The sequence below is a fragment of the Peromyscus californicus genome, unplaced genomic scaffold, assembly GCF_007827085.1.
Source record: "Peromyscus californicus insignis strain IS unplaced genomic scaffold, ASM782708v3 Scaffold_21__1_contigs__length_65335640, whole genome shotgun sequence".
Taxonomy (NCBI): domain Eukaryota; kingdom Metazoa; phylum Chordata; class Mammalia; order Rodentia; family Cricetidae; genus Peromyscus; species Peromyscus californicus.
In genome coordinates, this window is record NW_026294514.1 from 27,665,709 (window position 1) to 27,691,590 (window position 25,882).

Genomic DNA, 25,882 nt, shown 5'->3' on the forward strand with positions numbered 1-25,882 from the left:
AGAAACCCTGTCTTGAAAGACCAAAGAGAGAGAGAGAGAGAATAAAATAGGAGTTGCAACAGCAGGTGCCTACAAGATACACATATACAAATGATGGGCCCATGGCCTAAGAGAGGCAAAGAAGAGACTGAGTGTTAATGGAAAAAATATGTGCCTTCATGAAAGACCACCCAAGGAAGAGACATTATTGCATGACATTATGGCACACGGTATTTTTTTGTTTTGTTTTGTTTTTTGAGATAGGGTTTCCCTGTGTAGTCCTGGCTGTCCTGGAACTCACTCTGTAGACCAGGCTGGCCTTGAACTCACAGAGATCCACCTGCCTCTGACCCCCAAATGCTGTTGTTATTCAAGGTGTGCCATGTGGCACACACTTTTAATTCCAGAGCTACGGTAGCTAAGATTGCTAAAAGCTCAAGACCAACCTGAACTACACAGTGAGACTTTTTTTCCTCTCCAAACAACAAGGGGGCTTGGGATGTAGCTCGGTGGTAGAATGCTTGCCTAGCATTTGCAGACTGGCCGTGATGGCAATGGCCTGTAATCGGAGCACTCAGGAAGTAGAGACAGGAAGATCAGGGATTCTTCAGCTGTGTAAAGCTTGAAGCTAGTCTCGGATACAGTGGGACCTTATCTCAAAACAACCAACAGGTCAACAGGGCATGCCTGTAAATGGACAGGAAGTTATATGTTATGGTACTTTAAGGATTCTGCCCAAATGTCAACCTCCTCAAAACTGACCACTGGCAGGGAACTGAGACCCTTTCCATCTTAGCACTTTTGGAGAACAGACTTAGAGCAAAGGTGGGAGCCCCCTGCCATACCCAAGTCATGGCCATTTAGAAAGAGCCATACCCAGTTTGAACCTGTCAGTAACTCCAGTTCCTGGGGATCCAATACCCTCACACAGACATACATGCAGGCAAAACACCAATGCACATAAAAGATAAATAAAAAGAGCCATACCACACAAGCTAGATGCTGTTAAGCAAAGAAGGCCAAATCTCTTTATTGCCTCCCTCCCACCCCCAATTCCCTGTCCCCCCCACAGTACTGCTAGGAACCTTCCTCGGATTCCAAGCCCAGTGGCTCCCTGCGAGAACCAGACCGGTATGCCCTCTGGCCCCGAGGTAGGTGGGTGTAGGAAGAACCTGGTGTACGGCTTTTGGAACGTTCCCAGCTAGCACAGTCACGAGTCCTGCGAGATGTGGGGCCCTGCCAGCTACCAGGCCCCTTATCCTGAGGGAGACTGGCGAGCCCTTTGTTACGGGGTTCTGGCTTTAAGTCCATAGGCTCCTTGAGAGGCTTCTCAGGAGGTGGCAGTTCTTGGATGTCACTGGTACCTTTTGGGGCACAGCACTCCCCTCCTTTTGGGTGCCTCCGATCATAGTGTCGCCAGGAGCCACGACCAGATCGTGGAGGATCTAGCATGGATTTCTGGGTCTCACCCAGCCTCTGCTGATTTGGCCCAGCCCCTGGAATCTTCTCATACACATACTGGGTAGCCATGGGTAGAGGAGTTGGCACAGTTGATTGGGCAGCTAGGGAAGTAGATTGTTCTGCAGAAAGGGCATTAGGTGGTTGGGGTCCTCTGGAGACATCCACAACTGACTCAGGTTCCAGAGCAGCAGGAGGCTAGGAAGAAGAGAGGCAATGCATGAAGCGAGACCCCTCTCCACTACCAGCCAGCCATTATCAATCTGTAACCTCAGGCAGAATGAAACACACCCTGGGGCCACGGTGTTCATAAGAACACCGGAGGCACTGAGGCCAAGAGGGGACCCCTTCCCTTCCCTCACCTGCTGAAGGCTAATGAAGTACCGGTTCCGTTCAGCCTCAAGGTCAATGATGCCGCCCTTCTCCTGCTGCCTCTGATACAGCCGCTTGAGCTCTTCCTGTTGGCGCAAGCTCTCTGCACTGGGTTGGTACAGCTCCTGGGAGGAAAGGAAGCAGAATGGCAGGAGGAGAAACCCAAGTGAGAAAGCAGACGACATGAACCCGAACTCTTCCAGGATTGTCCAAGGAGAGATGCACAAGGTTCTTATTTTCTTGTTTTGTTTTAGACAAGAGTTTCATAGAGCCCAGACTGGCCTCAAACTCACCATATGGCCAGGCATGACCTTGAACTGCTTATCCTCCTGCCTCCACTTTCTGAAGTGCGGGGATTACATGAGTGTACCACTGTACCAGTACCAGGGTTTTTAATGCAGTGCTGGGGATCAAACCTAGGGCTCTGTGTGTGCTAGGCAAGTGTACTCCCAAATGAGCCACATTCCCAATCCGAGTTCTTGGTTTTGTTCCTCAGAGTTGGGCTTTTGAAGTCTTAGGCTCCTGGTGGGGGCTGTGGCTTTGCAGAGTAGTCTTAAGTAAGTCAAACCCAACTCCAGAGAATTCAGCAGAGACAAGATGCCATTTCTCTCTCCTTAGAGAATGCCACTATTCCTGGCTTAGACCAGAAGGAAATCCCTTACCATGGGTTGTTGGGGTTCAGGGGCTGCTTTCAGCGAGGCAAGATCATACACAAGGGGCTCCCTGCACACAGGACACTGCACACCGACTGCCTTCTAAAACAAGAGGAGAAATCACATCCTGCTCCCTGTCAGCCAGCCAGCCCAGTCTTTGGAGGGCTGGGATTGAGGGGCACAAGCGTTAGGTGCTCAGCAATGAGGTGGGACTGAGGAGGAAAGGGCTGCCTAAGGAAAGGTCTGGAAATGTTGCAAAGCTGCATGCAATATGTCAGTGTACACAGGATGCCTTTCTCTCTGGATAGGGGTGAGACTTCATCTCAGAGGTATCTAGAACTAAATGATGAAAAGCCACAAGAATGGAGGGATGGCGATGGATGTGAACGTCTAAGGGTCACAGGCGAGAGAGTGGGTCTGGCCGGCCATGTCTACCTGTTTGGTGACAGCATGCTGTCGCTCCTGTTCCTGTCCCTGTGTCTTCAGTTCTTGTTCCATGTGCTGGATGTATCGAGCAAGGCAGTGGCAGTGGAAGTAGTGGTAACACGGTGTTTTGGTAAAGGCCTCCTTTTCCTGCAAGGAGACATGCAGAGTCCTGTATCAGTGACTCACCAGCCCTTACCCGTCTGCCCGAGCTCAGCCCGGGTCCCGGCTGGAAAACCCACCTGGAAACCATAGAGGCAGATGACACACTGACCGTGGGGGATGTTGTTGTCTGTGAGAATTTCCTTCCCTTTCTGAAAGGAGAGAAGATGCTACTGAACTGTGGAGGCAGGAGACTGGGAACACATCCCATGTACTTCTTCCAGAAGTGACTGGCTGGGTGTGATATCCACCAAGCCAGCTTGTTACCTATGTAGTGTTTATGCATTCTTTTTTTTTTAATTAAGAAATTTTTTTCATTCATTTTACACACCAATCAAAGATCCCCCTCTTTCCTCCTCCCACCCCCTCAGCCTTCCCCTCCCAACCCACCCCCCACTCCCCCCGCACAAGAAGGCAAGGTGTAGGGGAATGCATGCCTTCAATCCCAGCACTTGGGAGGTAGGGGCAGACGGATGTCTAAATTTCAGGACAGCCAGAGCTACAGAGTGACCCATCATGGTTAACTAGAATCACCTAAGACAGAACCACAACTGAGAAAATACCTCCATAAGCAGGGCTGTAGGCAAGCCTGTGAGCATTTTCTTAATTGGTGAGTGATGGAGAGGGTTCAGCCCATTGTAGGGGTGCCTGTGCTGTTGGTCCTGGGTGCTATAAAAAAGCTGGCTGAGCAAGTCAGGAGGAACAAGCCAGTAAGCAGCACCTCTTCACGGCTCCTTCCTGCCTCCAGGTTCCTGCTCTGACTTCCCTTAGTCACGGGCTGTCCCTCCCCAAGCTACTCTTGGTCAATCACAGCAATAGAAACCCTAACGAAGACCAACAATAAATAGCAAGTAAACAAACAAAAACAGAAAGAAAAGAAAGCACGGAACAGTACAGAACAGAAAAATAAATGTAAGCTGAAGAGGAAAAGTTGCTATCTATACGGTGGCACACGCCTAGAATTCCAGTATATAGGAGGCCAAAGCAGGAGAATGGCCCAGAGCAAGACCCTGACTCAAAACAAAGCAAATGGATGACCAAAGCCACAATAAAATAAAAGAGAAGAAGTACCTTCTCATCAAGACGCTGGAACTGACAATTTGGGGAAGCTACTCAACTACATTTTGGAGTTTTTTTGAAGCATGCGAGTGATCTTTCTAACCTAACTGAAGCCTTAGGCAAACAGGACTAAATATACCGACTTACAGGATGCTCTAGCCTGAAAGGAAGGACATTTTCCCGGGCCATCACACTTTACCTCAATGAGTTCATAGAGCATGGCTGTGCCTAGCCCCTCCTTGGCCACATGGCCCAGGGTCTGTGAGATCCTGGGGGAAAAAAATGAAACCAACATTAAAATTGACTTCCTTCAGCAGGCAGAGCTGAATTCTGCGTTTTCCCTGCTCCAACTAGCCCAATTTACTTGTGGATCTGCTCATCTGAAAGCCCTCGGGGGTTACGGATGGAGATCTGTGGCACCTCCTGGGGATACTGGTGCAGAAAAAGCAACAAACGGTCATGAAAGCGATCCACTCTGGGGACTCTCCCCTCCCTCCCTTTATATTCGCGCAGAGGCCTCACCTTTCCCGGGACCCGAAGCACCAGAGTAAAGCAGACAAACTGCGAATCTTGGACCTCGGCGGTGGCAGGGTGCAAAGTGATAAAGATCTCCCATGGTGAAGATCTGCAGGTGGAGGAAGTGAAGACGCAGGATGTGACTGGGCAGGGGCTGGAAAGCTAGGGAGGAGGGGGGTGAGAGTAAAGCAGGCAGAGGAATGCATGTGGGACTTGTGTCTCTTCAGGGGGAGGATGAAAGGAACAGTGTTTCTATGACAAATATCACCTCTGAGCCAAGGCTCCTGACACCCTAAGCCCAGGTTCTGTGCAGAATCATCTCATTACTAAGACTCCTGCCCACCCCTGACTGAATACGTACCGGCCATTTCCTTTCATCACCTGTAGTTCATCCAGATAGATAGACTCTAACACTTCAACTTCAGAGGGAAGGACCCTGGAGAGGAAGGGGGAGACTGAGTCACCACTGCAGCTCTCCCTGCCGAAGCCCGCCAAGGCTGATGAAGACTGACTTAAAAAAAGCAATCTGCCTCAATACATTCTCTTGCCAATTTAGTCTGTAAAATAGGGAAATGTTTAGGTTGTCAACTGGCCAGGTAGAAAGAATGGGAACTAGGATTTTAGAGTTCACCTCTGCCAACCTGAGAAAACAGATTCCCAGAGATGTGAAACAACTAACCAAGGCTTAACACAGGAGAAATGGGCCCAGTCAGAGACAGGCCCTGACTCCCTGCTCAAGTTTCTATAACTGGTTATCCTTTAATGGCACCTCTCTGACCTACATATATGGTATCTATTCATCACTAACATGGTTACCAATATTACTCCTGTCTGCCTATACTACCCTTCAGCACAGTTCCCTGTACCCTGGGCACTGCCAATAACCTTGCCAGCACCAGTCGGTCTAAGCATTCTTAGAGGATATACCAAGATGAACAGGTTTTAGGTAATCTAAAAGCTATACCGCATGAGAAGAGCCATACGCCTTGTAGCTAATAGTAGGCAGAAACTACTTACCAGCTATGTGGTCAGGTCACTTAGTTTGGGAAGCCTGAGTTACATTGTCTACCACCTAGAGATAATACAACATACTCACTAGGGCTACTGTGAGACTTAAAAATGGTTTGTTTCTATAAACTGCCCAAGTGTCTGAGACATAGTAAGTGATCTTTCCCCCCCTTAAAAGGAAAAAGAGAAGGGCCTAATCTGAGTGCTGCAAGTGCACACGTGACGCTGGATGTCTAGTTACATCATCATGTCTAGGACGGGGTTCATGGTCCTTTTATAAATCAGAGGGCACACACTGAAACGTAGAAACAACAGTTCTAACGACACTGAAGATGGGTGATTGAGTCTGCAGCTCTACCCAGGTGACATATAGAAACCTGTGCCAAGAGGGAGCACACCCAGTATGGCCTTTATCAGTGGTGGTTATTATTACTATGTTTAGCATTCTTTTGAAGCCTTATGCAGAACCTCAAAATATAAAGCTGATTATCTCACAAATAAAAAGGACATTCTGGCTGATATAGATTATTGCAACCACTGATACTCTGTCATTGCTCAGGTGTCCTTTATAATCTTAGACATTCCTCCTAATAGCAAAGAGCACTAGTCTACATGGCTTTATAAAGGTAGCTACTGGCTGGCCTCCCTGAACCAATGTAACACTGTGTACAGCCTCAGTTAAGACATCCTTCAGTATTTTGCCCACCTTAGGTGACCTGGGTCTTGGATGTAAGATACAGACTGAGTGAGTGGTAAGGTCATAAGTGACAGAAGGGGGTGGGTAGTAGGCTATTCTAGTACTAAGAATATAAGGCCTTAAGTCAGACAGACGTCCATTGGGTTATTTTGTCTCTTGACATCTTATACTTCAGCAATTAATGAAAAGCAGGCTTTCAAGTATGTTACAAATCCACAGTGATCCTCCCAACTACTCTATGAGGTAATGCCACGCCCACTTTTTTTTTTTTTTAATTTAAATTACGGTTGGCACCGACTCACAGGAGCTAGCTGGTCTGGTCAGCATCACATCCAGCTAATTAAATACGAAGTGAGCACATTTTTATCTTCAAACCCCAAAGTCCTTAAAGGCCTTTGGTCTCTTCTTAAGAATGCTGGAGAGAGTAGGAGGGCTTCTGTGGGGAGTAAGGCTTTTCTGACAGTAGTTGCTAGCGCTGTCGGGGATTCGGAAGGTTGAGTAAAGCATAGGCAGAAATGGACTGGACCAAAGGGCAGGATCCTAGGGGCACGAGGGATACGAGGAGGGGATACGTCCGTTCCGAGAGGCGGGAGGTGTGAGGAGCAGCCACCCTCCAGGCTCCAGAAAGTCACATCAGGGAGAAGTGGGAGGGATAGGGCCGTAGGAGGGGACAACTGGATAGATAAGGTGTGGGCCCAACTGGCCAGGCCGGCGCAGACCCAGTCCCTTTTCCGATCAGCGTCCCTCCACCCTCCGTTCCCGGTCCAGTAGCTCGCCTAGGAAAGGATGCCAGGGTTTCTGCCAGCTCTCGCCCCTTGATCCACCCCTCAAGCCCGCGGCTCGGACGATATGAAGCTGTTACTAGTTCCCAGCACCAGATCCAGGCAGCCAGCCAAAACCTATCACCCAAAGTTACCAGTCCTCTTCGGCAGCAGCTGTCGACGCAGACGCCGCCATGTCTTCTCCGGCTCTTAGCCGGAACCGGAAATGCCTTTTGGGAAGTTAGAGACGGAAAAGTAGGGCGGGGCGGGGTAAAGAAAGCTGGTGCCGTTTCTAGGCAACTGAAGACTCTGGGTCCTTTGTGGGGCCTGATAGCCAAGCGACAGAAGTGCCCTAGAAAGTGCCAATGGGCAGTTCGTGTCGGTCACACATCTCTGAGAGCTTTGTCCTTTAAACTTCTGACCAGTTCCAGGCAGTAAAACTGGTAAGAGTGGGAAACGAACGAGAGCGGCAACGAAGAATGGTGGAGAAAAGTAAGCTAGAGGCCCGGGCCACCAGCCCTCGGCCTGAGACGCTTGGAGCATCTAGGTTGGGGGAGAGTTGGGGGACCTCGGCTCGCGACGGGAGTCAAGAGCAGGGGTGCTGGGCGAGCCGAGGGTGTCAGGAACTTGGGAGCTATAAAAGGAGCATGTGAGCCTCGCTGGTGGAGAGGAAAGGGGACACTGTGTGCTGTGGGCACCTAGCCTGAGTGGGAGGAGGCTTGAGACGTTCTGTTTCCAAGATCTGATCATCTTTCCATCGTGAACATGTTTTTGAGGTCTATGTTATTGTGGAAAGTTGGAAAAGGCATGGCTGATAGCGTGTATCTTTCTCCCATGTTCCAAGCTAAGCCTCCCAGATGTGTGGAGCTGTTCCTGGATCTACAGCTCGTTGCCACCTTCTTCTTCCTACCTTCTGAGAGACCCTGAAACCCTTGCCATGGAAAAGTACCACGTTTTGGAGATGATTGGAGAAGGCTCTTTTGGCAGAGTGTATAAGGGCCGAAAAAAATACAGTGCTCAGGTAGCGAACAAAGATACCTTTTGAGTGGGATCCAGTGCCCCAACTCCAGCAGAAACTTGGGACAGAAAGGTTGCACAGTGTGTGTATTTCTAGGGCCCGACTCCAGCATACTTCCTAGGATATATAGGCTCTGAAATTTGGTTATTTGGAGTCCAATCCCAGCCTTAGAATTAGGGACAAACTACCTAACCATTCCATGCTTCGGTTTCCCCAAACTGTACAGTGGAGGATGATTGATGGGGTCTGAGGATTAAATGTGTTTCACACTTAATTACTTAGTCCAATGTCTAACAACAAAAGCTGTCAGTGTTCTTTGTAGTACTTAAGAAAAGATAAACCCCTTGAAATCTGTTCTTCCAACTTCACACTTCCTACTCCGTTCGCTAAATCTCACCTTGAGTCCTCTGCTTAGGTCAGAAGACCTCTCCCAGAATCCATCAGAGGGATCTATTTGGCAGTAACTGTTTCCCCCTGATGATGGGTTGACAAAGCCAGAGTAAATCCATAGTACCCTGGGGGAAAGTCGAGGTGGGAGGTTAGCATGTGTTAGTATGCATACTAAAAGTTGGTCAAGCAGTATAAAATCTTGAACTGTAGAGCTCTAAGGTAAAGCTTGGAATATTTGCACTGTGTGTGTGTGTGTGTGTGTGTGTGTGTGTGTGTGAGAGAGAGAGAGAGAGAGAGAGAGAGAGAGAGAGAGAGAGAGGAGGGGGGGAGAAGGGAGGAGAACTAGTGTGTGTGTGTGGGGGGGGTTACTTACAGGAACAGAAATGACTCAAAGACAACTGAATCCCCAAAGCCTACCCCAGCATGTGAGAGCTCATGAAAGCTGGAGCACACTGCACTGCTTACAGGGAGCACACTGCACTGCTTACAAGCAGCTCGACAGAATGGAGAAGGTCTCTTTCAGGCAGCTCACCGAGTCCGAGCCTCTCCCAAGCTGCTGAGCTGGTCTGAGAGTTTCTTTGCACTTCTCCATGGTGTGGTTAGGCCTTGATTCTTTCCTGTACTCCTGACAGGTGGTGGCCTTGAAGTTCATCCCCAAACTGGGGCGCTCAGAGAAAGAGCTGAGGAATCTGCAACGCGAGATTGAAATCATGCGGGGTCTATGGCACCCGAACATTGTGCATATGCTTGACAGCTTTGAGACTGACAAAGAGGTGTGTTTGGATGGTGCTGGCTTGCCTCTTTCCAAGCCCGAGGGCCCCAGACATTTCCCAACCACAGAGTGCATGGCTGTCCCATCCATGCCGTACTGCCTTCTCCTCGCAGGTGGTGGTGGTGACAGACTATGCTGAGGGAGAGCTCTTTCAGATTCTGGAAGATGATGGAAAACTTCCCGAAGACCAGGTAGCCTTCCTGACTCAAATGTTCCTGAACTTTGAATCTCTTTCTAGGTGAAGAGCTAGGACTGCAAGCTGAGGGTGTCAAGGGTTCATTTGTGTGTATGTGGGTGTGTCTGTGTAATGTATATATGAGGGCATATTTGTGTATGTGCAGGCATGTGTAGGTTCATGTGCTCATACATGTGCATGCGTGTAGAGGCCAGAGGTTAGGTTCAGTGTCTTCTTTAATTGTTCTCCACCTTTACATTTTGATGCTGGATATCTCATTGAGCCGTCAGACTACGGATTGGCTGGACTGGCATGTCTGACAAGCTCTAGGGATCTGCCTGTCTTTACCGCTTCCCCAGACACCAGGGCTACAGATGTGGGACGCCATACCCAGTTTCTAACAGAGATGCTGAGAATCCAAACTCCCAAGTCCTCATGCCTATGCAGTGGGTACTTCACTGTCTGAGCCATCCCCTCAGCCCTGACAATTCTTTAAAAAATGTATCATGCCAGATGGTGGTGGCGCACGCCTTTAATCCCAGCACTCAGGAGGCAGAGACAGGCAGATCTCTGTGAGTTTGAGGCCAGCCTGGGCTACCAAGTGAGTTCCAGGAAAGGCGCCAAAGTTACACAGAGAAACCCTGTCTTGAAAAACCAAAATAATAATGACAATTATAATAATAATAATAGTTAATAATAATGTCTACCTTGTAAGGCTATTTGAAGATTAATGATTGAATTCATCAAGATGATCAATAGCTATTAGTGCTATGGATATTGGTCATTGTTATTATCCTTTTAAGGAAGAAAGGCCTCTATTAGAGAGAGCAGTAAGAGAAGCATTGTGGTTGTATAGGATTCATCATCAGGACAAAGAGGCTGCCAATGGGATTTGGTTGAGGAGTGTTCAACGACATTCGTTCTAAGCATTTCTTTATATTCTCAACAAGTAGGCCCCCTCCAACCCCAGAAGTCCCATCACTGTTTGTAAGTAGTCACCTTTAACTGGGGCCATATAGCTCAGTTGGTAGAGTACTTGTCTAGAATGTATGAAACCCTGGGTTGGCTTCCCAGTACCACATCAAACTAGATTTGGTGGCACATATATGTAATCTCAGCACTGGTGAGGTAGAGGCAGGAGGATCAGAAGTACAAGGTCATCCTCAGCTATAGAGTTCAAGGCTAGCCTGGGATACATGAGACTGTTGTTTCAAAAAACAAACAAAAAGTAATCCTCTTACTATTTTGTCTGCCTTGTTTAAGTGACTGTGTATCTTAAGAAAAGGGATTTTACCTTATTTAAAACAGCTGATATGCACAAACTATTTCCTTCATGCCAGGTACCATTTTTTTTTTTTTTTTTTTTTTTTTTTTTGGTTGTTCGAGACAGGGTTTCTCTGTGTAGCTTTGCGCCTTTGCTGGAACTCACTCTGTAGCCCAGGCTGGCCTCGAACTCACAGAGATCCACCTGCCTCTGCCTCCCGAGTGCTGGGATTAAAGGTGTACACCACCAACGCCCACCCGGCGCTAGGTACCATTCTTAACATTGCTTTGCATGCTTTAACTCCATTAATCTGTACAATAGCCTTGGGAGGTAGGTGCTATATTATTGTCACCTTACAGATGATGACTCTGGGAAACCGAATCATTTGTTCATGGTGATGAGGCCAATAAGAGAGATACAATAGGTTTTTCCTTGAGCAAATAAAAGGGTGAATTAAGGGAACAAGAACTAAGGAGGGTGTAGTGTAATGTGAGGCTCTGGAAGAGAAGGGAAGAACAGAAAGTCAAGTTAGCTCAGTACTGAAGTCTGTCTCGTCAGCTGGCTCCATCCTCTGACCTTGCATTGCACTTGTCTGACCCTAGGTTCAGGCCATTGCGGCCCAGCTGGTGTCAGCCCTGTACTACCTGCATTCCCACCGCATCCTCCACCGAGACATGAAACCCCAGAACATTCTTCTCGCCAAGGGCGGCGGCATCAAACTCTGTGACTTTGGGTAGGGTTTCTGGGCTCCCATCCATGCTCTTCCTCCTCCTTCAGGGAGTCCTAGACTGCCCAAAGCCTCACATCAGAGCCAGAGCTCGAGATGGGCCTCTGGCTGGGCCTTTGGAACTGGTCAAAGGTACTGTGTCTGCTTTGGTTCAGGTTATCCCATATGCTAACAGGTAGTGAATGGCCAGGTTTAATTTTCTTTTTAATATTTTTATGATGTTTATTTATCGTGCATGTGGAGATGTGGGCACACATATGTCACGGCATGCTTGTAGAGGTCAGAGGACAACTTACGGGAGTCAGTTCCCTCCTTCCACTGTGTGAGTCCCGGGGTTAGAACTCAGGTCATTAGGCATGACGGTAGTTGCCTTTACCACTGAGCCATGACATCAGCCCGTCTCCTCGGATGTCATTTTCTAGTTGTGACTAGGTCAAGAAGATCTTTGTCATTGCTCTCCTGTCACCTCTACAGATTTGCCCGAGCTATGAGCACTAACACCATGGTGCTGACGTCCATCAAAGGCACACCACTCTATATGTCTCCAGAGCTGGTGGAGGAGCGACCATATGACCACACAGCAGACCTCTGGTCTGTAGGCTGCATCCTGTATGAGCTGGCTGTAGGCACGCCTCCTTTCTACACGACCAGCATCTTTCAACTGGTCAACCTCATTCTCAAGGACCCTGTGCGCTGGCCCTCCAGCATCAGCTCCTGCTTCAAGGTAATAGGAGGTAAAGGGAGATAACTTTTATGTCGGAAACCTGCCTTCCTCTGTTTCTGCCCCTTTTTCAAATCTATGCAGGCAGGCTATGCTGTATCGCAGTAGGAAGTCATTTCGAGGCAACAGGAGGAAAGAGTACTGGGCTTTTACGAGCCCCTAGTTCCTCTGGTCCCCATCAGAGACAGTGTCGGATGTGATCTAGCTGCTCCCCACACTGTTTTCAGTGCTCTTCAGTTATTAGAGTGGCTGGTGATTAAGGGTGGGTGACAGGAAGTGGTACCTACTCATTTTAGCTATGTCCCGGTAGGTTGGTGGGGGAGAAGAGGAGTTTGTTGTACACACTTCTTATTTAGGGCAAGGTTGTTGGCCTCAATGGAATTCAAATACAGTCTTCTCCCAGAATCAAATCTCATTACAGGTTTCCTTTGGCTTACCGAAGATGGAAGGGGACACCTTTTTCCCTAACTTACAGAGTTGGGGGTACTCAAATAATTCTCAAAAAAGTTAAATAAAGGAGCTTTAAATGAGCTTTTTTTTTTTTAAAGATTTATTAATTTATTATGCATACAGTATTCTGCCTGCATGTGTCCCTGCAGGCCAGAAGAGGGCACCAGATCTCATTACAGATGGTTCTGAGTCACCATGTGGTTGCTGGGAATAGAACTCAGGACCTCTGGAAGAGCAGTCGGTGCTCTTAACCACTGAGCCATCTCTCCAGCCCTAAATGAGCTTTTAATATACCTAGAATATTCGTTCTTCCTTAGGTTGATGTGTAGAAGTCTTCAGCAACAGCTATATTTGTACAAGTCACCAGATTTTAGAACATTGTTCATAGCTATTAGTAACTTCTATATGGGTTTATTTATTTAGATTTTTAAAAATTATTCTTTCTTAAAAGATTTATTTTTATTTAAGTGTGTATGTGTTAGCATAAGTTCCCTTGGAGGCTAGAGGCATCAGATCTCCTGGAGCTAGAATTACAGGCAGTTGTGAGCTGCTTGATATGGATGCTGGGAACCAAACTCATGTCCTTTGGAAGTGCCTTGACCCCTGAGCTATCTCTTTAGTGCCTACCTTCTGTTCTTGTTTCAGGCCTAACTAAGGATTTCTTCTTAACAGATATGCCCTTTCTGTCCCTCTCCTATCTGAAAATTCACTGAAATTTTTCTGTTTTTGAGTGTTCCCAAACACATCCTTGAACCATTGCTTGTGTGTGCGTTTAATCATGGATTCATCAGTCCACACCCATCCACACACAATCCGTGACTGTGAATGTTTGCTTTGGGAAGATGACTGTGAAAGTGACATCCCTCTTCCAGATTTTTCTCCCTACTCCTCCAAGTTGGTGACACGGAGCTTTGTTTTTCCTTCTGGGTTATGGAATGTCTGTGACTGGCAGCCGTGGCGCCTTAGGAGAGGAAGGCAGTGGTCTGTCTGCGTGGAATCCCAAGGGAAGATTAGTAAGGGTGTGTTTGAACGGCTGTAAGAACAGATGCAGGAGTTGGCTTGCCTGCACTGTTGAGAGCTGTGGGGAGAGCCTCGAGGGAAGGGCAGGAAGGGCTGATGAAGTTTTCTTTCTCTTCACAGAACTTCCTGCAGGGGCTGCTCACCAAGGACCCGCGGCAGCGTCTGTCCTGGCCAGACCTCCTGCATCACCCCTTCATTGCTGGCCGTGTCACCAGTGAGTCGCCGCCAGGGTTCCCAGGGCTCTGGCTATTCTTCGCCAGTCCTCCTTCCCCCTCCCTGTCTGGATGCCACACACCTCCTTCCTCCTCCCTGTCTGGATGCCACACACCTCCTTCCTCCCCAGCTGGGACTTCTTCCTCCTGTAGCTCCTACCACTCCTGCTTTTCGTTTGTCACAATGGCCCCTTTCCACAGGGGCCTAGAGACACTGAAGTTGTCCCTGGCCAAGTGGACATGGTGGCTACAGCCCCAGCATAATCATGTCCTCTCCTCCTCCCTCTCTGCAGTAATAACTGAACCAGCAGGCTCAGATTTGGGCGCCCCGTTTACTAGTCGTCTACCTCCAGAACTTCAGGTCCTAAAGGATGAACAGGCCCATCGGCTGGCACCCAAGGGTAACCAGTCCCACATCCTGCGCCAGGCCTGTAAACGCATGGCTGAAGAAGCCAAGCAGAAGGTGTGTGGGTCAGAGGAAAACACATGGCATAAACAGGCTAGTGACTTGGGGGAGCTGGAGAAAGAGGTGACCTTTAAAAGTAAAAGGATATGAGTAAGATCCATACTGCCCAAATAGTTCTCTTGTCTCCTACCCACCTCTCATAGAAAGACCAGAATGCAGGACCTGGCCTTGAACAAGAAGATAAGTCCGGCAAGGTGACACCTAGCACAGCCCCTGTGCCTGGACCGAAGGCTGCTCCTCAGGAACCAAGCCTCTTGGCTAGTATATTGGACTCAGAAATGCAGAGCAACTGGGAAGACTGGGCAGCTGGAGAACTGCCCCCTACACCTCGGTAAGAAGGGTAAAGCGGTGTGTGTGTGTGTGTGTGTGTGTGTGTGTGTGTGTGTGTGTGTGTTTGTGTCGGGGAGGGGCAGTTATCAGCAGAACTCTGCACCTTGGTGAGAAGGGTAAAGCAGGTGTGTGTGTGTGTGTGTGTGTGTGTGTGTGTGTGTGTGTGTCGGGGAGGGGCAGTTATCAGCAGAACTCTGCACCTTGGTGAGAAGGGTAAAGCAGGTGTGTGTGTGTGTGTGTCGGGGAGGGGCGGTTATCAGCAGAACTCTGGCCACAATCACACCTTGGTGAGAAGGATAAAGCGGGTGTGTGTGTGTGTGTGTGTGTGTGTGTGTGTGTGTGTGTGTGTGTGTCGGGGAGGGGCAGTTATCAGCAGAACTCTGCACCTCGGTGAGAAGGGTAAAGCAGGTGTGTGTGTGTGTGTGTGTGTGTGTGTGTGTGTGTGTGTGTGTGTGTGTCGGGGAGGGGCAGTTATCAGCAGAACTCTGGCTACAATCAAAGTAAACATGAACCAGCTGTTACTAGCCATGGCCTAAACATAGATGGGGCTTTAGGAGTTTGAGTCGTAGGTTCTTGGGTTCTAATTCTCTCTGGTTTACTTTTTTTTTGCTTTATTTTTATTTTATATGTATGGGTGTTTTGCCTACATGTTTGTCTGTGTATCATGTGTGTACAGTGCCTTCAGAGGCCAAAAGACGGCATTGGATTCCCTGGGGCTGCGGTTACAGACAACTGTGAGCTCTGTGTGGGTGCTGAAACTCAAACCTGGACCCTCTGGAAGAGCAGCCAGTGCTCATGACCCCTAAACCATCTCTCCAGGCCCTCCAATTATTTCTTGATTCATCAGGACACTGGAGGATTTTTCTCTTCCTGTCTCAGTTGTACTTTGAAATGACAAGGACCATTTCTGTTCTAAAGGGAAGATTATTTGAATGGAAAGTCATGGGTGAAAAATCAAGTCTACTTGAGAGTAAGATCAAGCTGGGAGGGCAGTCAAGAATCCGTGCGTGGATGTTAACACATAATGAACTGATCACATCCCATAGCCCCCCAAAAGAAATGCCCTCTAGGGGGGCTGGAGAGATGGTTCAGTGGTTAAGCACTGGCTGTTCTTCCGAGGTCCTGAGTTCAATCCCCAGCAACCACATGGTGGCTCACAACATCGGTAGTGAGATCTGGTGCCCTCTTCTGGCTTGTGTACATAATAAATAAAATAAGCCTAAAAAAAAAAAAAAAAAGGCACCAAAACTACACAGAGAAACCCTGTCTCAAACAACAACAACAAACAAACAAACAAACAAGGCCCTTGTATGACTGGTTCTCCTAGGCCTTCCCCTGAGCCGGAGGGAGATACAAGGCCATGAGCCTTGAGCCTCACAGGTCCAGACGGCACTCACCTTACTCCCAGCTTTGCTTATCAGGGAGAACCACATCACCTTGGAGTGTGAACAAGTGTTCCCAGAGCTGAGGCCAGAGACGGTGGGCCAGCAGAGCAGCGATGCAATGGATCTAGAAAACGAGGTGGGTCATTAGGTCTAGATGAGGTGAGTGCCCTTCTAGAACAGACCATCTATAATACAAAAGACGGCTTTGTGGTAGGTTTATAGATTTTAATTACATATTATATGAACATGTCATTCTCAAAGGCAGAGGCAGGCAGATCCCTGAGTTTGAGGCCAGCCTAGTCTACAAAGCAAGTTCCAAGACAGCCAAGACTGTTACACAGAGAAATCCTGTCTCAAACACACACACACACACACACACACACACACACACACACACACACACACACACACACAAAACAAAACAAACTTCCCATTAGGCTCCACCTCCTAACACTGTTGCTTTGAAAATGAAGTGACCAACACAAAATAGTCTAGAGAGGACAAAAACATTCAAACTGGAGTCCTCCCCGCACCCAGATTCAGTCACAGTTTTGTTACGTTTGCTGCATGAGTCTCCATGAACAGATGGACAGACTGTCCTTTTCAATCAGTTTGAGGCAATTTGCAGACATGTCCTCCTACCTCAAAATACTTGGAGCATATTTCCTAAAAATAAAGTCATTCCTTGCACTGTCATAGAAATTTCCTGGGGGGGTGGAGCGGGGAGACTAGGGAGATGACTCAACAATTAAGAGCAGGGGCTGATCTTGCAAGGGAACTGGGATTTGGTTTCCAGCACCCACATGTTGACTTAGAACCATCTGTAATTCCAGTTTCAGGGAATCTTACACCTCCTTCTGGCTCCTGCTGGCATGAGGAATTTACAAAGGTGTACGTATCTACACCTATAGAGTACACAAATATTAAAACGTATTTTCCCTAGACTAATAGGCTCACAGTTTTAGAGATAAAAGAGCAAGGTTTAGCTCTGGTGAGGCCATCATTGCTAATAATCTCCCCACAGCAGGGGGCCATGGGAAGAAGGATTACATCTCAACACAGGAAGTCAGAGAGACTGGGGAGGCCAGCTCCAAGGTTTTATAATAATCTTTTTGAAGCCGAGCACAGTGGTGCATGACTTTAATCCCAGCATTTGGGAGGCAGAGGCAGGTATATATATTTGTGAGTTCAAGGCCAGCTTGGTTTACAGAGTGAATTCCAGGATAACCAGAGCTACATAGTGAGACCCTGTCTCCAAAAAAAGAAAAAAGGGTTTTGAAACCTAATCAGGGTCCCAGGAAAAATACTTTGTTTCTGCCTGGGTATGTGGCTCAGTGGAAGAGCGCATGCTGCTTGCCTCTTGCCTTGGATATACACGGCCTTCCAGTCAGTCCCTACTACCCAGCAGAGGGTGCAGAGGAAGGGAGATCTTAATGCCTCCTGCAGGGTGGTATCCAGTTTCCCACTAGGCTTCATCTCTTTTTTTGTTTGTTTGTTTGTTGTTTTTTTGAGACAGGGTTTCTCTGTGTAGCTTTGGAGCCTTTCCTAGAACTCACTCTGTAGGCCAGGCTGGCCTTGAACTCACAGAGACCACCTGCCTCTGAGTGCTGAGATTACAGGCGTGCACCACCACCGCCTGGTCAGGCTTCATCTCTTAAAGGTCTCAGCATCTCCCGATGCTGCCATGCTGGGACTAGGACTTTAAACATGAACCTTTGGGAGAAAACACTTGAAGTATGCCCAGCCAGAACCGCATACAAGCAAATTAGTTGGCAGTGTTCCTCCAACTGTTCTTTCAGGGTTAGATTCGGCCAGTGCATTTTGGGTAGAAGTCCTGTACAAGGTACATCCTCAGTTCTGTGATCTACTTAATGACTTCCTAGTAGTTCCTAATAATAGTTCCTAATAGGGACAGACCATGGTTTATCATCCCCTTCCCAACTGGCTTTATGACATTTCCATGTTTTGTCGTTATCAGCCATGCTGTGCTGGAAACTTTTCTCGGTACCTCTTTACACACACACCCCCCAGTGCTCACACCTCAGTGCTCCACAAGGACTTTTCAAGACCCCTTATACACCGCCCCTTGTGTCTTTCTTGACAGTGTCTGACAATACCCCCCTGTGCCGAAGGAGCCACTGGCTGCTTGTTGTTACTTCGTAAAGCACTCAGTTGCTAATCTGGGGTTGAAGGTGTGACCCAGCACCTCTTGACCTCTTTCACTCCAAATTCCCAGGAGGCAGACAGTGATGACGAGTGGCAGCGCCTCCTAGAGACCGCCGAGCCTGTGCCGGTGCAGCTGAAGGCCCCCCTCACTCTGCTGTGTAACCCTGACTTCTGCCAGCGCATCCAGAGTCAGCTGCGTGGGACTGGCGAGCAGGTAACAAGCAGAGGGTAGAAGAGGTTGGGACCGTCTTCCGAGATGATGTCACCACCATAAGGAGACAGAGAGGCTGTCCCTTTCCAGTTATTTCAAGGAAAAGGTTAGAAGAACACAGAGCAGGCCTCAGATTTCTCTTTCTGAAGGGAAAAAAATACCTGTCTAGAACAGGAAATCAGTGAACTTTTTCGTAGCAAATACGGTAGGCATCATGGGACAGGAGGAACAAAATGGAGGCGCTTGTGTACTTATAAAGTGAGAGTAAACACAATTCCACAAAATTTTATGATAGAGCACATAGCAGCATTTCATTCTTATTTATTTATTTATTTAGTTTATGATGCTGAGATGACCTCAGGGGCCTGCATATGCTCGGCAAGCCCTATTCCACTGAGCTTTTACCCCAAGTCTCTTGAATTTCTTTTAAGAATTCTTTGTGACATTTCCTTTTTTGTGAATACTTAGGGCCAGCTGTGCCTTGGCACAGGTGTGGAGGTCAGGTGACAGTTTTCTGGAGTTGGGTCTCTCCTCCTACCATGTGCGTACCAGGATTGAACTCAAGTCATCAGGCTTGGCAGCAAGCACCTTTACTCACTGAGCCATCTCGCTGGTCCCAACCTTTTCCTTTATACTGCTGATGACAAATCACATTTTAGTCATTCGTTTACTGCCTGATGGCCATTGATTTATTTCCACACATTTTTCTTATTGAGGCTGGGTCTCACTGTGTAGCCCTGGCTGGCCTAGAACTCAGAGAGATGTACCTGCCTTCTGAGGACTGGGATTAAAGGCATGTGATACCATGGCTAGTTATTTTTTTGTTTCACAAGCAAATTTATGTGTAGATGTGTTTTCATTTCTCTTGGCTAGGTACTTTGTAGTGGAACTGCTGGATCATATGATAACTGCTGGATTATCTTCCAAAGTAACTGTACGGTCTTATATTCCTACTGACAGCACGTGAGTTATGCTGTCTCCACACCCTTGCTGACATTTATTATTGCCTGACTCCTGACTATAGCCATTCTAGTAAGTGTGAGTAGTAGCTTATCATTATTTTAATTTGAACCCTGGGGCTGGGGAGATGGCTCAGTGGTTAAGAGCACTGGCTGTTCTTCCAGAGAACCGGGGTTCAATTCCCAGCATCCACGTGGCAGCTCACAACCATCTCTAATTCCAGTACCAGGGGGTCTGACACCCTCTTCTGACCTCCGAGGGTGGCGGGCATGCAAGGGGTGCAGAGATTCATATGCAGGCAAACACTCACACACACTCACACACACTCACACACACACACACAATAAATCCAATTGAAACCAGCGCCTCAATGTGTAATTTGAATCCCACTGTGATGAATGTTGAACACTTTTTTATCTGCTTTATTGCCCGTTTGTGCATTTTTAGTTTTTTGTTGTTGTTGTTTTGTTTTTGTTTTTGTTTTTTGAGACAGGGTCTCTGTGTAGCACTGGCTAGCCTCGAACTCATTGTGTAGACCAAGCTGGAATTCACAGAAATCCACCTGCCTTTGCCTCCTGGGTGCTGGAATTAAAGGTATTATTCACCATCATTCTTTGCTCTATTTTTAAATTTTAATTTCTATTTTGTGTGTGTGTGTGTTTGTTTTTGTTTTGAGACAAGGTTTCTCTGTATAGCCCTAGCTGTCCTGGAACTCACTCTGTAGACAAGGCTATCCTTGAACTCAGAGACCTGCCTGCCTCTGCCTCCCAGGGTACTGGGATTAAAGGTGTAGGCCATGGTGTGGCCATAAAGATTTTCTAAATGCTCCATAGTTTTAGCTTTTACATTAAGGTCTCTGACCCATTTTGAGTTAGTTTCTATAGATCATGAAGTAAGTTCATCTCTTGGTGTGTTTTGAAAAAAGTTCTTCTTTTCCCACTGAATTATATTGGTACCTTGCTCTTATTTTTTGGATCTAACAATTGTGCTGCTTTTGGAGCATTTCTTTCCAAGACAGGGTTTCTCTGTGTAGCCCTGGCTGTCCTGGACTTGCTTTGTAGACCAGGCTGGCCTTGAACTCACAGAGATCCACCTGCCTCTGCCTCCCGAGTGCTGGGATTAAATGCATTTGCCTCCACGCCCTGCTATTGGAGCATTTCTAATGGGTGCTAAAGTCTCTTTCTCTAACTGGGGAGGCTAGGCAGATGGTTTCTTGTCTTTTTTCCTCACCCCGCCCCGCACCCCCTTTTGTGAGACAGGGTCTCTCTACCAGGCTAGCCTCGAATTCACAAGAGATCCCTCTGCCTCTGCCCCCGCCCCTGCTCTCATCCACTCTCGCCCCTGCATCTATCCCTGCCTTGATTAAACGTGTGCGTGACCACACCTGGTGCAGGTGGTTTCCTAAACCCAGGAGATTGAAACCAGCCTGGGCAACATAATAGGACCTTTGTTTAAAAACAATCAAGTAGTTGTTAAGAATGAATTTGGGAAGCCGGGCGATGGTGGCGCACGCCTTTAATCCCGGCACTCGGGAGGCAGAGGCAGGCGGATCTATGTGAGTTCGAGGCCAGCCTGGGCTACCAAGTGAGTTCCAGGAAAAGGCGCAAAGCTACACAGAGAAACCCTGTCTCGAAAAAACCAAAAAAAAAAAAAAAAAAGAATGAATTTGGGGGGCACATGCTATGGTGCATGAGTAGAGGTCAGAGGGAACTTCGCGGGGTTGGTTCTCTATTCCACCTTTAAGTGGATTCTGATCAAACTTGGCTCATCAGGTTTATGCAGCAAACACTGTACCTGCTGAGCCATCTCACCAGCCCAGCCTCTGTCTCTCAGAAAACAGAAAGTCTTTGGCTTCTGAGATAAGAATCCCTGATGAGAATTCACAAAGACCTAGCTGCTGACAGCCCCCCTCACCTCCACCCCCTCCAGCTGAGGACCGAACCCAGGACCTTGTGCTTGCACTCTACCACTGAGCTAAATCCCCAGCCCCTAGCTGTTTATCTTTGATAGGCCCTTTTCCATACAGATGCATCAGTTCCCTGTCTTTAAAATGAGTGGTTCTTCACTGCACACTGTGAAATGAGAGAATAAATGCCAAAATTGAGAACAGGGAACCGTAAGACATTTGGTGTCGATGGTATTCTTTTTTTTTTTTTTTTTTTTTTTGGTTTTTTCGAGATAGGGTTTCTCTGTGTAGCTTTGGAGCCTTTCCTGGAACTCACTTGGTAGTCCAGGCTGGCCTCAAACTCACAGCGATCCACCTGGCTCTGCCTCCCGAGTGCTGGGATTAAAGGCGTGCACCACCACCGCCCGGCCGATGGTATTCTTTTGAAGAATACCCATTTAAAAGTATGACACTATCCTTAGAGTGCAGGCGCATACAGATAGATACATGTTGGGCTAAATTTGGCATGTGAAATGTTGGCAGTCCTTGATCTAGAGCTGAATGATGTCTTGTTTCTCTGGAGTTAAATGATATTGTTTCATATCTGTTGTTTTTACTTTTATTTTATTTTTTAAAGATTTATTTTATCATGTACAGTGTTCTGTCCGAATGTATTCCTGCAGGCCAGAAGAGGGCACCAGATCTCATTACAGATGGTTATGAGCCACCATGTGGTTGCTGGGAATTGAACTTAGGACCTCTGGAAGAACAGCCATCTCTCCAGCCCCTGTTGTTTTTATTTTTCAGAACACTGTGTGTGTGTGTGTGTGTGTGTGTGTGTGTGTGTGTTGATGCTGTTGTTGTCTTTAAGGTGAAAGGCTATTGAAGGGAGGGAACAGACAACAATGATACTGGGCCTAGTGGACAGCAGATCTTGAGGTCCCCTGCCCCTTGGTCACTGGTGTTCTATGTCAGGTGACCTTCCAGAGTCATCTCTGATGCAGTTCTCCTGTTCTTCCTCCCTGGCTTTTCAACTCCTCCAGGTAGAAATGCAGACATTTGGTTTGCTCTGCTAACTCCTTGGAGCCATTCAGTATTGGGTTTTGTTTTGTTTTATTTCCGAGACAAGGTTTCTCTGTGTAGTTTTTGGTGCCTGTCCTGGATCTTGCTCTGTAGACCAGGCTGGCGTCAAACTCACAGAGATCCTCCTGGCTCTGCCTCCCGAGTGCTGGGATTAAAGGCGTGTGCCACCGCCGCTGGGTGCCATTCAGTGTTTGTGACTCTTCTTCCTTTACCTATATTATACCAACTGCTGTCTCTTTCTCTCATCCCCCAGATCCTGAAAGGCGTCCTGGAGGGTGCTTCCCACCTCCTTCCTGCGCTCCGCGTCCTGAGCAGTCTCCTGTCCAGCTGCAGTGACTCTGTGCTCCTGTACACCTTCTGCCAGGAGGCAGGACTGCCCAGGCTGCCTCTGAGCCTCCTCAGACACAGCCAGGAGAGCAGCAGTATCCAGCAGGTACCCAGCAGCCCAGCAGCCTCTGAGGACAAGAGGTGGTCCTTTCCCTTGCCTTCTCTCGGTGCAGCTGCCATCTGTTGGACCTCACTACCTCTTCTTTTCAATCCTTCTTTTTCTAATTAATTTCTAATTACTAATCACTTGCAAATTCTGATGCCTTCTGGGGCTAAACAAGTAGTATCAGTCAGTGAAGAAGGCGAGGTAGGCATCCAGCTGTCTAAGTGGTAGGGAGTATGTTAGACATCCCCACCCTAAGTGGGGCATCTTCTTAGCTCCAGCCTATCATTGGCATGGGGAAGTTTGAGCCAGTGTACCTAATGTGGTTTTCTAAGAGAAGATAAAAATCAGACTTTCAAAAAATGGGTCCTTTCCCAATATTGAGAAGAGTTCTGCTCTATCACCTGGTTTTCAAAGCAGCACACTGAAGTTAGGAGATTGGCCCCTGCAGTCACTGCTTATGGCCATATTATAAGTGGGAGAGCGAGGATCAAGACTCAGTGTGGCGGGTTGGGGATTTAGCTCAGTGGTAGAGCGCTTGCCTAGCAAGCACAAGGCCCTGGGTTCGATCCTCAGCTCGGAAAAAAAAAAAAAAAACCAAAAAAAACAGAGTTAAAGACTCAGTGTGGCTGGGGCCAAACTGCTACTTCCCTGCTTTGGATTCTGACGTGGCTGAGCCCAGAGAACAGCTCCCCTCCCCCGCCCCCAGTTGATGAGGGCGTGGTAAGGCAGACTAAAGCAGCCCTCAGGATGCCGCCCTCTGCTGCTAAGTATCAAACTCAGGTAAATATAAGAAACTGAAAAGGATAGTTTTCCGCCAACACGCTGCTCAAGTCAGATGTGGTCTCCAGGTGGTCTGCGACCCTTCGACTGACACTCTTGACTTTCTCCTTCCCTGCCCCTTTCCACCTGGCACTCTGCTGCCTTTGTTGCTTCTTTTCCTGCCTCTGGTCTCCACTCCTCATGCTGCCCTTTCTGTCCCTTTTCACAGCAACCTTGGTATGGGGCCTTCTTGCGGGACCTGGTGGCTGTGGTTCAGGCCTACTTTTCCTGCGCCTTCAATCTGGAGAGGAGCCAGACAGGTGACAGGTGGGGAAAAGACGCTTCTGCCCTGCCGGCCAGTGTGGCTTCAGTTTCTGCTTCGGTAGTCCCCCTCCTCATTAGGAGGAGCAAGTGAGGAGTGGTGATGTGTGACGGGGTTAGAGATGGGCTGACCAGCCTTCAGAGTTTAGTTGACCCCATGAGGACCTTGAGACACTTCCAGCTTTGCCGGGTGACATCAGATTGTATGAGTCAGTACACCCAGCACAGATGGGCTTCAGTGGAAGGACCAAACTGTGAAAACAGCTGAGAAGGGGCTCGAACGGTATATGTGAGCTCTCTGCTCCTCTCCACCACCCCACCACCCATGCCCCCCGTGTGTCTGTTAGCAGAGTCGAAAGGAAAAACATTCTGATGGGTTCCTTGGCAAATCTACCTTGCCAGAACTGACCCATTTGCCATACCCATATCCAGGGTGGGAGGATGGGAAGATGCCATGGGTTCATTCTTCTCCAGCCTACAGGTGTTTCAGGAGGCTGCCAACCTCTTTTTGGACTTGTTGGGAAAGCTGTTGGCCCAATCAGATGACTCCGAGCAGACATTTCGCAGGGACAGCCTTATGGTAATCTCCTCCGGCTTCTGGGTTTTTGTCTTTCCTATTTTTTCCTGTGTTTCTCCCAGTGCCTTTCTTATGATTATGTTACTACAACAGATGTTATTGACATCTCACCATGTGCCATATGCCACAAAAGTAACAGAGGCTCCATCTTGAAGAGACTAAAGGTACTCAAGTAGGGCCGGTTTTAGTGGCGCGTGCTTTTATTTAGTCCCAGCACTCAGGAGCCAGAGCCAGGCAGATCTCTGAGTCTGAGACTAGCCTGGTCTACATAGTGAGTTCCAGGACAGCCAGGACTACATAGAGAAACCCTGTCTTGAAAAAAAAAACAAAATGAGCCAAGTAGAGAAAGTGAGAACTTCACTCGAACTTTGTACATGGTGCAGAGGCACCACTAAAGAAGATGCCGTTAGCTCTGCATGGAGAGTCCTCAAAGAAATTGTGCACGCCTTTAATCCCAGTACTTGAGGGGCAGAGGCAGGTGGATCTCTGTGAGTTTGAGGCCAGCCTGGTCTACAGAGTGAGATCCAGGACAGCCAGGGCTGCACAACACAATGAAACCCTGTCTCGAAAAACCAAATAGATAGATAGATAGATAGATAGATAGATAGATAGATAGATAGATAAATGCATAGCTGCTTGCCAGCTTGGGTGGGTCAGGGAAGGAGACAGATCACTCTAGATAGAAAGAGCACCATATATAAAATGCAGAGGCACTGAATAGTTTGGCATATATCAGGGACCATAAATATAAGTGTCTTAAAATAAATAAATATATTTTTAAAAAGCCAGGCATAGTGGCACATGCCCTTAATCCCAGTACTGGGGAGGCAGAGGCAGATGGATCTCTGAGTTCCAGGCCAGCCTGGTCTACATATAGTTGAGACATCTAGGGCTACATAGTGAGACCCTGTCTTGAACACAGAACAAACAAAAAGCAACAGAAAACGATGAAGCATCCTGGAGATCAGCTAATATTCTCCAGTCTTGTTTACGCTAAAGCCTCATGAACTCAAATCCTCTTTCTTGGACCCTAAGCTAAGGGCAGGAGAATGGAGAATTGAATGAGAAAACAGCTGAGTTGTCACTGATCAGGGAGGACACAGACACTCATGTCTCAGGGAAATGATTGAATAGTTGTTGAAACTAGCAATTGGGATAATTTTCTGCCTCCAGGTAACGGTCCATTCACATCTTCATCATTTGAGATTCTATTTTTGTATTCATTCTTTCAAGTCAGAATGCTCTGAATGTCTAGACTAAATTTCGACCAGTAGTCAGTCACTGGTGTTATTGGCCAACATCTGTCATGTCATTGAGGACTGAGCACAATGAGGAGTTTAGAATAATTGTCTCTCCTCCTCAATTTCTGAATTATTATATACCCTTGTTCCACATTTTCAGAAACATCATCTGGGGAGATGCTGATGAGAAATTAGAAGGGTTGGTTGGACAGATGTAAGAGTGTGTGT

General features: G+C 47.8%; 2 protein-coding genes across 5 annotated transcripts in view; one reads left to right on the top strand and one right to left on the bottom strand.

The window, feature by feature from the left end:
* Positions 1–1,025: 1,025 nt before the first annotated feature.
* Rnf25 (ring finger protein 25) lies at positions 1,026–7,300 on the bottom strand. 4 transcript variants are annotated; one of them, XM_052749880.1, is made up of 10 exons: positions 7,244–7,300; positions 4,984–5,058; positions 4,629–4,731; positions 4,471–4,538; positions 4,306–4,375; positions 3,128–3,199; positions 2,898–3,035; positions 2,472–2,561; positions 1,800–1,934; positions 1,026–1,635 (listed from the first exon to the last, which is right to left on the bottom strand). In XM_052749880.1, exons 1-10 carry the CDS (start codon positions 7,282–7,284, stop codon positions 1,057–1,059), a joined length of 1,371 nt encoding a protein of 456 aa, XP_052605840.1. In that variant the 5' UTR covers positions 7,285–7,300; the 3' UTR covers positions 1,026–1,056. The 4 variants fall into 4 exon arrangements, with proteins under 4 accessions (XP_052605840.1, XP_052605839.1, XP_052605842.1 ...); XM_052749879.1 differs by having other exon boundaries at positions 2,472–2,564; XM_052749882.1 differs by having other exon boundaries at positions 2,472–2,564; positions 5,640–7,285.
* Positions 7,301–7,397: 97 nt separating this feature from the next.
* Positions 7,398–25,882, top strand: part of Stk36 (serine/threonine kinase 36) — a 28,681-nt gene continuing 10,196 nt past the window's right edge. Inside the window, exons 1-14 of the mRNA XM_052749878.1 lie at positions 7,398–7,531; positions 7,933–8,109; positions 9,129–9,269; positions 9,382–9,459; positions 11,310–11,440; positions 11,909–12,158; positions 13,746–13,839; positions 14,131–14,300; positions 14,447–14,634; positions 16,055–16,154; positions 18,255–18,398; positions 22,577–22,756; positions 23,745–23,842; positions 24,311–24,416. Of these exons, the coding sequence (XP_052605838.1) occupies positions 8,026–8,109; positions 9,129–9,269; positions 9,382–9,459; positions 11,310–11,440; positions 11,909–12,158; positions 13,746–13,839; positions 14,131–14,300; positions 14,447–14,634; positions 16,055–16,154; positions 18,255–18,398; positions 22,577–22,756; positions 23,745–23,842; positions 24,311–24,416 (1,764 nt within the window). The 5' untranslated portion in view covers positions 7,398–7,531; positions 7,933–8,025. The remainder of the gene's footprint in view (positions 7,532–7,932; positions 8,110–9,128; positions 9,270–9,381; positions 9,460–11,309; positions 11,441–11,908; positions 12,159–13,745; positions 13,840–14,130; positions 14,301–14,446; positions 14,635–16,054; positions 16,155–18,254; positions 18,399–22,576; positions 22,757–23,744; positions 23,843–24,310; positions 24,417–25,882) is intronic.

Coding starts and splice junctions, on each gene's coding strand:
- Rnf25 (XM_052749879.1), bottom strand. CDS start 7,284: ATGGCGGCGTCTGCGTCGACAGCTGCTGCCGAAGAGGACTG. Junction 3,036..3,127: donor TCTGCCTCTATGGTTTCCAG/GTGGGTTTTCCA, acceptor GTCTCCTTGCAG/GAAAAGGAGGCCTTTACCAA. Junction 2,565..2,897: donor AGCATGCTGTCACCAAACAG/GTAGACATGGCC, acceptor CTCTTGTTTTAG/AAGGCAGTCGGTGTGCAGTG.